Source organism: Pygocentrus nattereri, chromosome 23 (genome assembly GCF_015220715.1).
Source record: "Pygocentrus nattereri isolate fPygNat1 chromosome 23, fPygNat1.pri, whole genome shotgun sequence".
Taxonomy (NCBI): domain Eukaryota; kingdom Metazoa; phylum Chordata; class Actinopteri; order Characiformes; family Serrasalmidae; genus Pygocentrus; species Pygocentrus nattereri.
This window is the reverse complement of record NC_051233.1, coordinates 171,411-186,478: the sequence shown is the minus strand read 5'-3', so window position 1 is coordinate 186,478 and position 15,068 is coordinate 171,411. Positions and strand designations below refer to the sequence as shown.

The 15,068-nt window shown below is 42.5% G+C and overlaps 1 protein-coding gene across 3 annotated transcripts; it reads left to right on the top strand.

The window, feature by feature from the left end:
- The first annotated feature begins 34 nt into the window (after positions 1-34).
- LOC108415133 (claudin-15-like) lies at positions 35-14,179 on the top strand. Of its 3 annotated transcripts, none has more exons than XM_037533454.1 (5): positions 35-2,292; positions 7,357-7,521; positions 7,768-7,849; positions 8,077-8,187; positions 8,906-9,029. In XM_037533454.1, exons 1-5 carry the CDS (start codon positions 2,049-2,051, stop codon positions 8,910-8,912), a joined length of 609 nt encoding a protein of 202 aa, XP_037389351.1. In that variant the 5' UTR covers positions 35-2,048; the 3' UTR covers positions 8,913-9,029. The 3 variants fall into 3 exon arrangements, with proteins under 3 accessions (XP_037389351.1, XP_017543601.1, XP_017543603.1); XM_017688112.2 differs by lacking the exon at positions 8,906-9,029 and adding an exon at positions 13,617-14,161 and having other exon boundaries at positions 1,681-2,292; XM_017688114.2 differs by lacking the exons at positions 35-2,292; positions 8,906-9,029 and adding exons at positions 4,165-5,025; positions 13,617-14,179.
- The last annotated feature ends 889 nt before the right edge of the window (positions 14,180-15,068 follow it).

Below are 15,068 nucleotides of genomic sequence, written 5' to 3'. Positions count from 1 at the left end.
TAGGTTGATCTGAACAGACATTTTTACAGTGTAGCATCAGCTGTCAAATCTATTAATATTTTAATGAAAAGAAGAAAACCAACAAGTACTGACTTTTTGTTATTGTCAATCTGTAGAATTCAATAGTTTTTTAATTTTCATTATTAACTTCTGTTCTTGAATCCTTTGTTATTATCAGTGAAGTTCTTTGGAGCTCCTGGAGATCCTGTGCTACATGAATCTGCTGCATTATTGTTATCATTATTTTAGTCTTTATTGGCTGGACAGAGTTTAGATGCATGTTTGGATTATTAATTTAAACAGACACTGTGTTTACAATCAGGCGTAAAAAGGTCATTCGACTTTATCTAAAGATCCAATTTACAGAAATGTGTGAGATTCTGTGTGAATCACCCTTGAGCTTCACTAACTACTCTGAACCTACAGTTTACTGAGGAATCATGAGGAATGAAGCTGTTACAGCTTGAGCTTCTTTACGCTTCACATTTGGTGTTTGCAGCATTTTAGCCCAGAAGAAGTTTCAAAAGTCTTCATCTCCAACCTCACTAATATCTCCAACTTCAATAATATCTCCAATCTCAATAATATCTCCAACTTCAATATCTCCAAGCTCAATAATATCTTCAACTTCAATAATATCTCCAAGCTCAATAATATCTCCAACCTCAATATCTCCAACTTCAAAAATATGTCGAACCTCAATAATATCTCCAACTTCAATATCTCCAAGCTCAATAATATCTCCAACTTTAATAATATGTCCAACCTCAATTTATGTGTATATTCCATGAATGGTTAGAAAAAACTGCAAAAGCAGCACTGTTACTATTAGCGTGCATATATATATATATATATGTATATTTTACATATATGTATAAAGAGGCCAAAATTACACCCACAGTTGGTAATCCAAATAAAAATTCATCTCAAAGTCCCAAAGCAGCTCAAACCTATTGTTGGACGAGCTGGAGAAGCTGAGATTAGTCACTGAGAACATACAGTGGCACGTTACTGGTAGAATGGGCTGCAAAGTCAGGAGCTTCAGCACCATATAGACTCTACAGATGTAGGAAGACAGGGAAAAACAAGACTAAGAGGAATTCCACTTAATACTGGCACATTCCTTTCGAGTTAACGAATACCAACATTACTGCCATCGCAACCATCTGCAAATCCTCCCCAGTAGCGTTTACTTTCATTAAACAACGAATGAACACGCTGCCCAGTGGTGCTCAGGCTGGAGAGCTGTTTCTGACTCTGAATGTACCGTTAACCAAACCTCAATGGCCTAAAATTTGAGTGATCGCAAACACTTAAACATGTCGCCTATGTTTCCAACAAGCCTGCCAGGACTGGCTGCTCCAGAGGCAGAACAGTTTGAGCTCCGCTTTCTCTGGCCAAACGCGGAAGTGCGGTACATTCCAATGCCGGAACTTTTATTGTTCCTACCAGGCATGTCACACTACTGACATGCACAACTAAAACTACAGGAAATGGACAGATTGGAATGCGAAGTAATGTGTCCCCCTTTATCCCGAGAACGAAGCATAAAAACTAAATAAGAAGGAAAAAACTTTCTTTGTAGAGTTGGTCTGTGGCTTGGACCACCCTCTCAGTTCCACCAGATGGCAGCAATGAAGCTTTCTTTTCCACCAACCCTTCTACACATTTGCCGCCCCCCCCCCACACACCCCACCTCCCCCACCCCAGCTGAATGATGTTCATGTTAAAGATTGACAGAAAAGCCGATGTTGAACCTGTTGGACCGTCGGTGTATCCTGACCTTTATTAATCATTCATTGAATTTACTCTTTTTATCTGTTTGGTCCTCTGTGTGTTCTCACTGCGCCGGATGAGTGAGTGTGTGTTCTCCTCGCAGGTGTGTGGTGTTTTTGCAGGTGCAGGGTTCTCCTAGCGCTCTCCATGCGTCAGCAGGACAGATCCCTCTAAACATGCCAAGGAACACTTCTGCTTTTCTCCTGCAACGCTGTGCAGGGGTCTGGATGGAGGCCTGAGAGCAGAGCTGAGCTGAAGGGTCCGAGTCGTGGATGCATGTCGGTGCAGCAGAAGGGAGGATGAAGGATGTTCTGCAGGTGGTTGGGCTGGTTTTGGGTTTTCTGGGCTGTCTGTTCGCATTAGTTACTCTGCACATCAGCACCTGGAAGGAGTCGTCCGACTTCGACAATGTCATCATCACCTCCAGAATCTTCGAGAACCTGTGGATGACCTGTGCCGAGGATTCCACAGGAGTTTATAACTGCTGGTACTTCCAGAGTTTACTGGCGCTGCCAGGTGAGAACACCACTGAGTGAGTGTCCAGGAGCCCTGGAACACTGTAAAACTGACCGTCTGATCAACCGGAAAAAAATGAACAAGTTTAATTCAAATCCTTCATTTAAAGTATTTATTTAGGTTGAATAAAATTACTTGTTACCACATGAAGTCATTTTTCAGGTTGATCTGATGAGCCTTTTCTCCAGTGCAGCTGATTTAGTGTACAGTAATACTGTAGTGACACATTTGAGTTCTTTGCTTGTTGGGAAGTAACAGACAGTCACCTTTACCTGGAGCTTCAAGTCCAGGCTTTTATTTATTAGAATTTCTTCTCCTTCTGATTTCTGGAATACTTTATTTGAAGAGTATGTCTCTTGGCCTGTAAGCCAATGGATTCTGTACATTATACAACTAATAACCACTGAAATTTCTACTTTCTTCTTTGAAATGTCTCAGATTTTGCTTAAACAGTACATAATCATCTCTGCAGCCTCTCAGACACACGTCCTATAAAAGCCATGTGACTTTCTGCACACTGATATTATGTTTAAACTCTCAGAGCTCATTTCCTAACCTCTACCACAAACTGATCCAGACTTTTACTCTGAAGCTGAAGATCAGCTGCCAGGTTTATTCCTCACCACCAGTTACTACAAGAAATGAAACCTCTTTGCCGAATGTTTTTTTACCTTCACCGATAAAACATGATAAAACATGATAAAACATGACCCAGTGAAGTGATTATTATCAGAAGGCTGGTGAGATGATCTGATTGGCTGCTGATTGGCAGGAATGTTTTTTAAAATAAAAACACTTCAACCCGTTAAATGTCCAGAAAGCAGTTTATTACACATGTCTATAATCTCGCTCACTCAGTTTGCACTGAAGTCCCTGTAGTTACAGAATAATAAGCTTCAGTGTGAAATAAGCCTGAGGTATTAAGGGGTGAAACCTTTAGAACTGCTGAGGAACAGAGAACCTGAATCTGCTCGTCATTCTGCTGTTGTTTGTTCAATATAAGTGCATCAAATGACTGTTGAAATTGGTTTGCAGCAAGTGATCAGCCCAGTCCAGGTCTGAGCCGTGAGGTCACGGGTCCGAGCACTCAGGGAGTTATAAATAGTCTATGCCATGCCTGAATTTGCTGCTTAAAATCTCAGCACAAATGAATTTGAACGTAGTAAAGATCTATATCTGCTTGTTTTAGAGAGCAGTTCGTATTTTATTAATGTATTAAAGCTTGCAGTAGCTGCACTGCTTACATTAAGTGAGCCAAATTGCTTCTCTCGCCCCCTGCTGGCTGCTTTGAGGGCGCAAACAGGCCAAGATGTTAAGAGGAAAAGCGTGTGTAGAGCTGTGGGACATTTCTGAGCCAAAAACAACCTAATATTGGTTTTAACCTAATAAATAGAGTAATGATGCCTCGCACTGTAAATACAGATCTGATTGGATGCCACTGAACTCATTTGCATACATTTGGTCCAGAAGGTGAGAGCAGAGAAATCAGAGTGAACATCAGCGGTTTAATGTGCCATTATGCATGTCTATTATCTTGTTATGCTTTGATGTCAATCATGAACAAAATTCAAATGAAACACAGGTCACGTTTTTACATAATGTCTCCATTCACGTCACCTTTATGCCGCTTTTCTGGTGAAAGTATTTTCAGTACAAAACCAGACAAACCAACAGATGAACAGACATAAACAAATATGCACAGTTAATTCAAAAAGGCTCATTTAGACAGGGTCCTGTCTCAGAATCAGTTCCCACAGACCAGGTGACCACAGCATCAACCTGTGCTCACTTCAGTCCGACAGTGGCCACTCCAGAACCAGGACATCGGTGAAACAGGGAAGGAATGTAGATCTTCAGTCCCGCTGTTGATCATGTGATCGGCTGCTTCACAGCTCTTTAGAATGACTTCATTCATTTTATATTGTTTATACATGATTTCGTTCGTTCTACTTTGTTCAGGCTGCTCATTAATTGGTGGGATTTCTGTTCATGTGTGTTTTGTCCTGCTGTCCTGTAGCTGGACTTTCAGCCCTGCTGGGAAATTAAGTCTGAGTTTGTCAAGTTTGATTCAGATAAGCAGTTCAGAAGAACAATTCAGAGAATTCAAAGAATTCAGTCAGTTGGCACTAAAAGAGGAAACACTTTTGGCAAAACGTTTTCACACTGAAAACACAGTGACGTTTCTGATTAAACACACTGATCAAACGCTCTGACTAAACACTCCGGGGTTTATAAAGCTGTCCAGCAGACTGGTCTAAAGTGGAGGGCAGGGTGCCGGTTTGGGGGACATTAATCACAGAATTTCAAAGACGCCCCCCACATTAGCAGGCTGTGGTCAGAACCTCACTGGGCTTTCACACTGCCCCCGTTTCACGCTCGTTTGGGGGGAAAGCGTGAAGGACTCAAACTGGAGGAGAGTTTTGGAGCTGAAGCTGCTGCAGAGCTGATGTTTCTTAGTGCAGTTTAAAGCTGCAGTTTGAGGCTGAGCGTTGAACAGTGTGGAGGTGATGGGTTCAGTGCAGCTGGTTCTAGAGGTCCTGGCTCTGGTTCTGGGCTTCCTAGGATGGGTCCTTTTGGGAGTTTCTCTGCCCAACCGCTACTGGAGAGTGTCCACTGTGGATGGCAGTGTGATCACCACTTCCACCATCTACGAAAACCTGTGGATGTCCTGCGCCACAGATTCCACTGGAGTCCACAACTGCAGAGAGTTTCCATCCCTGCTCGCACTGTCCGGTATGTGGCATGCAGAGGACACAGGGCTGGGTCACTGATTAGGGTTAGCATCATTAATAAGGCTTAGCGCTAACTCCGGCTCGGTTATTATTGGCATTAATGTTATTAATTTGGCTTGTAGTTACGAATTACCCTGGATAGGTTATTAATTAGACCATAGATTTAAAGTGTTAAATTTGTCCTCAGTAGTGTAGTTCACCATTGTTCAGACCATTGGTCACTCTCGGTCTGCTAAAAGAGCGATTGTTTCTGCTGTTGTTGCTATTCTGTCACCACAGTGATTTACTGTTGTTTAGCGTGGTCAGATTACTCAACACACTTCTCTTTCAGACACATGCAGCACTTTTATGAACAGTCAGATTTATTACAGGTCATTTTATGGTCCCAAAATTGCTCTCGTCTTTAAGGGAAGTGTCTCAGTAGATCAGCTGGGCAGGTCTGGACATCACAGTCCAACAACATGCTGTGGTCAGGAAACTGTAAACATTTCTGTCATGCTCTCTGTTGAGCAATGAAACTGTCCATGTTGTTATTTTAAATGTTTTCTTAAACGTTTAATGTTTTTTTTCCAAAATCTTCGCAAAACTATCAACCTTTTCTGTTGAAACTTTGGTAAACTGCCCATTTTGTCTATTGTCACTTTGGTAAACTGCCCATTTTGTCTATTGTCACTTTGGTAAACTGCCCATTTTGTCTATTGTCACTTTGGTAAACTGCCCATTTTGTCTATTGTCACTTTGGTAAACTGCCCATTTTGTCTATTGTCACTTTGTTAAACTGCCCATTTTGTCTATTGACACTTTGGTAAACTGCCCATTTTGTCTATTGACACTTTGGTAAACTGCCCATTTTGTCTATTGTCACTTTGGTAAACTGTCCATTTTGTCTATTGTCACTTTGGTAAACTGCCCCTTTTGTCTATTGTCACTTTGGTAAACTGCCCATTTTGTCTATTGTCACTTTGGTAAACTGCCCATTTTGTCTATTGTCACTTTGGTAAACTGCCCATTTGATCTATTGTCACTTTGGTAAACTGCCCATTTTGTCTATTGTCACTTTGGTAAACTGCCCATTTTGTCTATTGTCACTTTGGTAAACTACCCATTTGATCTATTGTCACTTTGGTAAACTGCCCATTTTGTCTATAGACACTTTGGTAAACTGCCCATTTTGTCTATTGTCACTTTGGTAAACTGCCCATTTTGTCTATTGTCACTTTGGTAAACTGCCCATTTTGTCTATTGTCACTTTGGTAAACTGCCCATTTTGTCTATTGTCACTTTGGTAAAATGTCCATTTTGTCTATTGTCACTTTGGTAAACTGACCATTTTGTCTATTGTCACTTTGGTAAACTGCCCATTTTGTCTATAGACACTTTGGTAAACTGCCCATTTTGTCTATTGTCACTTTGGTAAACTGCCCATTTTGTCTATTGTCACTTTGGTAAACTGCCCATTTTGTCTATTGTCACTTTGGTAAACTGCCCATTTTGTCTATTGACACTTTGGTAAACTGCCCATTTTGTCTATTGTCACTTTGGTAAACTGCCCATTTTGTCTATTGTCACTTTGTTAAACTGCCCATTTTGTCTATTGTCACTTTGGTAAACTGCCCATTTTGTCTATTGTCACTTTGGTAAACTGCCCATTTAGTCTATTGTCACTTTGGTAAACTGCCCATTTTGTCTATTGTCACTTTGGTAAACTGCCTATTTTGTCTATTGTCACTTTGGTAAACTGCCCATTTTGTCTATTGTCACTTTGGTAAACTGCCCATTTTGTCTATTGTCACTTTGGTAAACTGCCCATTTTGTCTATTGTCACTTTGGTAAACTGCCCATTTTGTCTATTGTCACTTTGGTAAACTGCCCCTTTTGTCTATTGACACTTTGGTAAACTGCCCATTTTGATCTATTGTCACTTTGGTAAACTGCCCATTTTGTCTATTGTCACTTTGGTAAACTGCCCATTTTGTCTATTGTCACTTTGGTAAACTGCCCATTTTGTCTATTGTCACTTTGGTAAACTGCCCATTTAGTCTATTGTCACTTTGGTAAACTGCCCATTTTGTCTATTGTCACTTTGGTAAACTGCCCATTTTGTCTATTGTCACTTTGGTAAACTGCCCATTTTGTCTATTGTCACTTTGGTAAACTGCCCATTTTGTCTATTGTCACTTTGGTAAACTACCCACTGTCCCTCTTATTCTGTTGAAAGTTGATCTAAGTACATATTGTTCTATTTAAAGTTTAGCTAAACCGAAAGCCTTTTCTGTTGCAGGTTTGATTAAACTGTCTTTGTGTGATAAAATGATCCCTGTTTGTATTCCAGGTTATATCCAGGCCTGCCGAGCGCTCATGATCGCGTCTATCGTGATGGGGATGTTTGGGCTGATCTCCACGCTGGTGGGAATGCAGTGCTCCAAGATAGGAGGAGAGAATTATGTCCTGAAGGGAAGAATTGCTGCAGTTGGAGGAGTCTTCTTCATTCTGCAGAGTAAGAGCACCCCCTGCTGGGCTGGGGGTTATTAGATTTCTCTCTGCAGGTGTCATTGACATTTACGCGGAGCCAAAGCTCAGAAATGTCAGGAGTGCATGACCGGAGTAGCCACTGAAAGAGTCGTGTGTGAGGGGATCTGTGAAGGTCAGAAGGAGACTGAGGGCCTTGTTTCTAAAGTGCTAGGAATTAAAGTGGAATTAAAAATGTGAAATGGAAGTTTACGTCTTATGTTTTTGTTTGCAGGTCTGTGCACTATGATCGCTGTTTCATGGTATGCGTCCAACATCACTCGGGAGTTCTATGATCCCCTCTATGACGGAACCAAGTCAGTGTTTCTCTCATTCAAACACTAAAATGTATTTCAGAATATCCTGAATGTATTTCAGAATATCCATATTAACCAAATATATTTTGAAATACATTTATTTTATTTTATATGTATCAGACAAAAATAAATGAACGTAAACATGTTTGGTCATTTTTATACATTGCAAAAGTATATTTGATAAACACATTCGGACTGTGCGTTTCTCCGTGTGGTGCTGTGTGCAGGTATGAGATCGGGGAGGGGCTGTACATTGGCTGGAGTTCAGGTACGCTGGCCCTGATTGGAGGCTGCTGTTTGCTGTGTTCCTGCAAAGTGAAGAGTAAAGAGGAGAAAGTGTGAGTTCGTCGCTCCGCTAACATCACCTCATTAAAGCTGTGAGCGGCCATTGCTGCAGTGTGGTCACGAGGTCAGGGTGTTGTTAGGCACAACGGGAATGACACGCTGTTTAGCCTGTTAGATAGCTGCCCAGCCTAGTTCTAGTTAAGAAAGCATGCGCCTCAGTGTAAACAGAACCGGGTTCCTGCTTCATTCAGTGCTCCATGAGAGCAGCATCAGAGTCAGGGATTATTCGTTAACGGCAGGTTTTCTGTGGCGCAGTGATACAGAGCTCAGGGGTCGTGAGGTGGTCTGTGCTCTGAGCTAAACATCTCCACGGAGCTGAACGCTGCAGACTATCAGGTGTTGCGCTGAATTCTGAATTCTGACTCCCTGCAGAGTCTCACTAATGTCAGCCTCATTACAGACGACCCCTCGAGCCATTTCACTGTCACAGACAAATTTCCAACGTCGGAATAAAATCCTTGTCTTGCTGGAGTTGCGTCGTGCTGACGTCATGGCGATCGGTTGGTGTGAGGCGGTCAGGACGGCTGTTCTGTTGATCGTATCAGCGTCTATGTTTTTTTCCGCCTTTTACTTTCCGTTACAGTCGTTTCTTAGTCTGTTTGTTTTTGTGTGTGTGTGTGTGTGTGTGTTTAAGCATGAGAGGGAGTGTTCAGTTAGCATAGCACACCTACATGAATGCCAACCATGTTTAAACATCAACCTTCTTTTCAGAGGCTGAACAGAATCTGCCATGTCCACACCTGCGTGACGGACAGTCGGTCCTCCAGGGAAGACCGACACCTGCGTGACGGACAGTCGGTCCTCCAGGGAAGACCGACACCTGTGTGACGGACAGTCGGTTCTGCAGGGAAGACCGACACCTGCGTGATGGACAGTCGGTCCTGCAGGGAAGACCAACACCTGCGTGACAGGCAGTCGGTCCTGCAGGGAAGAGCGACACCTGCTTGACAGGCAGTCAGTCCTGCAGGGAAGACCGACACCTGCGTGACAGGCAGTTGGTCCTGCAGAGAAGACCAACACCTGCGTGACGGACAGTCAATCCTGCAGGGAAGACCGACACCTGCGTGACAGGCAGTCGGTCCTGCAGGGAAGACCGACACCTGAGTGACGGACAGTCAATCTTGCAGGGAAGAGCGACACCTGCTTGACAGGCAGTCAGTCCTGCAGGGAAGACCGACACCTGCGTGACAGGCAGTTGGTCCTGCAGAGAAGACCAACACCTGCGTGACGGACAGTCAATCCTGCAGGGAAGACCGACACCTGCGTGACAGGCAGTCGGTCCTGCAGGGAAGACCGACACCTGAGTGACGGACAGTCAATCCTGCAGGGAAGACCGACACCTGCTTGACAGGCAGTCAGTCCTGCAGGGAAGACCGACACCTGCGTGACAGGCAGTTGGTCCTGCAGAGAAGACCAACACCTGCGTGATGGACAGTCAATCCTGCAGGGAAGACCGACACCTGCGTGACAGGCAGTCGGTCCTGCAGGGAAGACCGACACCTGCATGACAGACAGTCGGCCCTACAGGGAAGACCAAGACCTGCGTGACGGACAGTCGGTGCTGCAGGGAAGACCGGCACCTGCATGACGGGCAGTTGGTCCTGCAGAGAAGACCAACACCTGCGTGACGGCCAGTCGGTGCTGCAGGGAAGACCGGCACCTGTGTGACAGGCAGTCGGTCCTGCAAGGAAGACTGACACCTATGTGACAGGCAGTCAGTGCTGCAGGGAAGACCAACACCTGTGTGACAGGCAGTCGATGCTGCAAGGAAGACCGACACCTGTGTGACGGCAGTCGGTCCTGAAAGGAAGACCGACACCTGCTTCCAACTCACCAACTCACCTACTTCCGGGGCGCTTCCTAGTGTGCGACTCGAGCAGCGGCTCGTCATATGTGTTTTTTATTCGTTTATTTATTTATTTTTCTTTGTGTGTTTTTGCGTGATGGCACATATTGACACGGACGTAGCAATGTCTGTTGTGTTTTTCTTATTTGTATGGATGTTTTTGAGTCCTTGTTGGTTTTGTTGTTTTAGTTGGGAAACTGCCCATGGTGTGGGCCAACATCGCCGTACTACTATGGACACTACTATTTTTACCCGCGAGCTTCTCCTGTCTTTACAAGCTTCAACCAATGGCGTTGTGCCTGCTAGTATTCCTGTGGAGCTTTGTAGATCGGTTTTTAAGAAGAATTGTCGGAAGAGAGGGAGAAGAGGTGGAATACGCCGTAGACTTAGAAGTATGGGACTCGGTGACCGTCGCAAGCTTCCTGCACTGCCAACAGTCCTTCTTTCCAACATGCAGTCTATCCGAAACAAGATGGATGAATTGGAAGCGTGGGTGAAACTCAGATATGAAGGGAGGGAGGCATGTCTTCTGGCCTTTACTGAAACATGGCTTAGTGAATCGGACCGGGACGAGGAACTGTTGATAAGTGGGTTTAGTAGCCCACTTCGACTGGACCGGTCTCCTGAGATAACTAACAAGCACCGCGGGGGAGGTGTGTGCTTTTATGTTAACCAGAGGTACTGTAACACAGTGGTGGTTCGGGAGAGGATGTGTACGCCAGACATTGAACTGCTGACAATTTCACTCCACCCTCATTATTTGCCTCGTGAGTTTCAGCAGATATTTTTCACATTAGTGTATATACACCCGCGAGCAAATGCATCGGTAGCTGCTCAGTTGATTGCCGATGTAACGCATAGGGTGGACTTAATTTGTCCGGATGCCCCCAAGTTTATTCTTGGTGATTTTAATCATTGTAAATTGGACAAAACTCTTAGGATGTATGATCAATATGTGAGTTGTACTACTACACGAAGAAACTCCATGATCGATCTTTGTTATGGTTCTCTGACTGGTGCTTATAAATCTTTGTCGATGCCTGCTTTTGGGGCATCCTTTCACAATAGGGTGTATTTGATGCCCATGTATAAAACTTCCTTCAGACGCCTTGAGCGTAAGGAGAGAATAGTAAAGATTTGGTCAGAAGACAGTATTTCCTCTCTCCAAGCATGTTTTGACTGTACGGATTGGCAGTGTTTTTATGATGCTTGTGATGATATTAATGAACTAGCTGACATGGTTTCATCTTACATTACATTTTGTGCTGACACTACTATTCCAACTAAAAAGGTTGTTATTTATCCAAATAATAAACCTTGGGTAACGAAAGAGCTCAAAACAATACTCAATAAAAAGAAAAAGATTTTTTTTATTGGAAATGCTCTGGAGAAAAAGCTTATCTCCAGAGAGGTACGAAACGAAATTAGGAAGGCAAAAATGAAATATAGGGAAAAGATTGAAAGGCAGTATAACAGGGGTAATTTAAGAGAAGCCTGGCAAGGTATCAAAAAAATGGCCTCTGTTAATCAAGGAGTAAACGAGATACGACAGTCTATTAGGATTAACGGAGTGGTTGAGTCTGAATTACCAAATGATTTTAATATGTTTTTTTGCGTTTTGAAAGGTCTGAGTTTTCCGAGAACGTGTCTAAGCTTAGAGGGTCCTTGGGGTCCCTTGTACCTCTGGATGAGATGGTGATAACTCAGGAATGTGTAGCAGATTTGTTTAGGAGGGTGAATATGAGCAAAGCTGCCGGTCCTGATGCCATTTGTGGGCACACATTGCGTCATTGTGCTGACCAGCTCAGTGAGATTTTCACAAGACTCTTCCAGTTGTGTATTAATTGTGGTCAGATACCTTCAATTTGGAAAACATCCACAATAATTCCTATTCCAAAACTAAGAAATGCTAGGGAATTAAGTGAGTTTAGACCAGTTGCACTCACATCCCTGGTCATGAAAAATTTTGAAAAGATTTAAAAAAATATAATTGTCTCTTTCATTGGTAACAAATTAGATCCCTTGCAGTTTGCTTATCAAGCTGGTAAAGGTGTAGAAGATGCAAAACTTTTTATTCTTGATAGGGTGTATAAGCACCTTGAGAGACCTCACTCTCATGTGAGACTTTTATTTGCTGATTTTTCCTCGGCTTTTAATAAGATGCAGCCTCACATTTTGATTGAGCGGTTGGCTTCTTATTTTGTTCTGCCTGATCAGTTGCTGGCGTTGCTTTTAGATTTTTTGACTGATAGAATTCAGCAAGTTTGGGTGAATGGCTGTATGTCTAGTACTATGGTCTCGAACACAGGCGCACCTCAGGGTTGTGTCCTTTCTCCCTTGCTTTTTATCATGTACTCAGACAGCTGCAGCAGTTTTAGAGAGGGCAGCTGTCTTGTAAAATTTTCTGATGACACTGTATTATTGTCTCTTCTTCAGGGCTCAGGGTCAGATCATGGTTGTGCTCTTCCAGCTGTTGTTACGTGGTGTGATGAGCACTTTCTTGACCTTAATGTGTCAAAAACTAAGGAATTAATAATTGATTTTAGGCCAAACAAAAAGGAACCAAAAGCTAGTGTCATACATGGAAAAGAGGTACAAATTGTGGACACATATAAGTACCTGGGGACAGTATTCGATTCTCAACTTAAATTAGATGTGAATACAGAGCTGGCTGTTAAGAAGGGTCAACAAAGAGCTCATTTATTGTGTAAACTGAATTCCTTTCATGTTTGTCATTCAGTGTTGTGTAGTTTCTACCAGGCTTTTATTGAAAGTGTCTTAACCTTTTCGTTTATTTGTTGGTTTAATGGGCTGTCGGTGAGGGACAAGAATAGCCTGAAAGGCATTGTAAAAATTTGTTCAAAGATAATTGGAGTTCGACAGAGAGACCTGGTCTCCCTGTGGGAGAAACGAGTAGCTCAGAAAGCAAAAGGAATCATCACTCAGGGTGATCATGTTTTGTCCAGTGAATTTACGGTAATGCCGTCAGGTCGGCGTTATATTACGCCCTTCAGTAGAACAAATCGCTATTCCAAATCTTTTATTCCTTCTGCTATCAAGCTGTTAAATGTGGATAATAGTGTTTTTAAATGATAGTTATATTGTGTTTGTGTGTATATGTGTATATGTGTATATATGTATAGTTGTGTGTGTGTGGACGAGAAGGCTGCAAATGAATTGCCCTCTGGGGACTAATAAAGTACTGTGAACTGTGAACTGTGAACTGTGTGACAGGCAGTCAGTGCTGCAGGGAAGACCGACACCTGCTCAGTGAAGCTTAGTGCCCGTTTATCTCTAACAGTGAGTCACACTGTGTCCGAAACCACGTCCACAGTCTCCACCTCAGTGAGGCTGAGAGACGTTTGGGGATGTTTTAAATAGGATTTTTGGGTGACTATTGACTTCTAGTGTTAGTAACATTAGCCTTGTAGCTTCAGGGCTAAACCTGGACTCAGCAGAGTGACTCTATCTGCAGTCAGTGGGACACTGTATATGCTAGACCTTCCACTTCTGTTAATTCACTGAATAATCATTAGTGCTCTAAACTCTCGTTCTGTCTTGGTTCTCCTCCTCCAGTCTGTATCTTCATCATCACACTCCCAGAGGAGCAGTGTTCACTCCCCCCACAGCGTCCCAATCCCAGTGCAGCCAGTACGGACGCAATGCTTACGTGTGAGTTCAGCGTCCGTCACTAGAGACAGTTAAACTCTCACCACTGACTGAGCTCAGAGACAATGAGGATGAGGATGAAGAGCAGAGCTGATGTTCTGATGTTCCACTGAGGAACTGGAGGACCGTAAGGAGCTGATATGCCTGTTTAATGGCTGTGACTGACCAGAGTGGACGGTTTATCACTGTGTTAGAGTCCAGTGAGCCTCAGCGCTCCATCATCATCATCATCATGAACGGAGATGATTGCTGGAGGATCTGATGGAGGATCTTTGTTTTTAGTAAACTTTTTTATGAATTTGTAGATGTTTCAAATTAAAAAGTGATTTTTATTGATAAGGTCTGATGATTGATTTCAAATTAAAATCTAGAATTTAGTAAGAAGAACTAATTTGCTACATTTGAATAAAAATCCAGTTCTCTGAACATATTCAATTGTATTTTAGGACATTTTATAATAAGGTGGATTTTTTCATATTTTGTCTTTATCTGTAAATAAAATTTGTTTAATATCTGCTTTTAATTAACATACAAATAACAATTATTAATTATTGTACCACTTTATCACTTCAGCAGCTTTAAGCACCACTAAGGAGAAGTATATATTAAAAAATGAAAAGTATTAATCAGAACTGAACATTTGAGCGAGAGTGAATACTGCAGTGCCACTGTGTGGACGTCAGAGGAACTGCACAGATTAAAGCCCTGAAGTTATCCTGAAGATCATTATTCAGAGAACAGAGTGACTCAGATATAATAAGAGGTGAGAGAGCTGAGAAACTCTGCACTTCTAAAAGAAGGTTCTACAAGGTTCTTTAGAAATTAGAAAAGAAACCTTTTAAAATGGCTTAGCACCGAAAGGTTCTGCTGTTCTTACGAGTGAAAGAACCATTTTCTGTTCTACACAGAACCACATCATGGTTCAGAATCAGATTCAAGATAAAAATGTGAATCAGAATCAGATGCTTGGTGTATACCCACACACACACACACACACACACACACACACACACACACACACACACACACACACACTCAAACACACACACGCACTCAAACACACACACACACGCACACACACAAAAAAACACACACACACTCACACACAAACACACACACACTCAAACACACACACACAGTGTTTAAACATGAATATTAATGAAAGTGTAAATGAGTTAATGAAGTGTTTATTAATGGACTGAATGAATAAAGAAGTTATTACAGTGTTTAACCAGGGAGTTTGGGTCAGTCCTGGTGGTCAGTGGGTAAAGGAGGTGTTGGATGGTTACTATAAATACTGCAGTAACTCACTCAGGACAATCACAGTCTTCTGTTTATTTGTATTGATTATAATGTTTT

Coding starts and splice junctions, on each gene's coding strand:
- LOC108415133 (XM_017688112.2), top strand. CDS start 2,049: ATGCATGTCGGTGCAGCAGAAGGGAGGATGAAGGATGTTCTGCAGGTG. Junction 7,850..8,076: donor CCCCTCTATGACGGAACCAA/GTCAGTGTTTCT, acceptor TGCTGTGTGCAG/GTATGAGATCGGGGAGGGGC. Junction 8,188..13,616: donor AAGAGTAAAGAGGAGAAAGT/GTGAGTTCGTCG, acceptor CTCCTCCTCCAG/TCTGTATCTTCATCATCACA.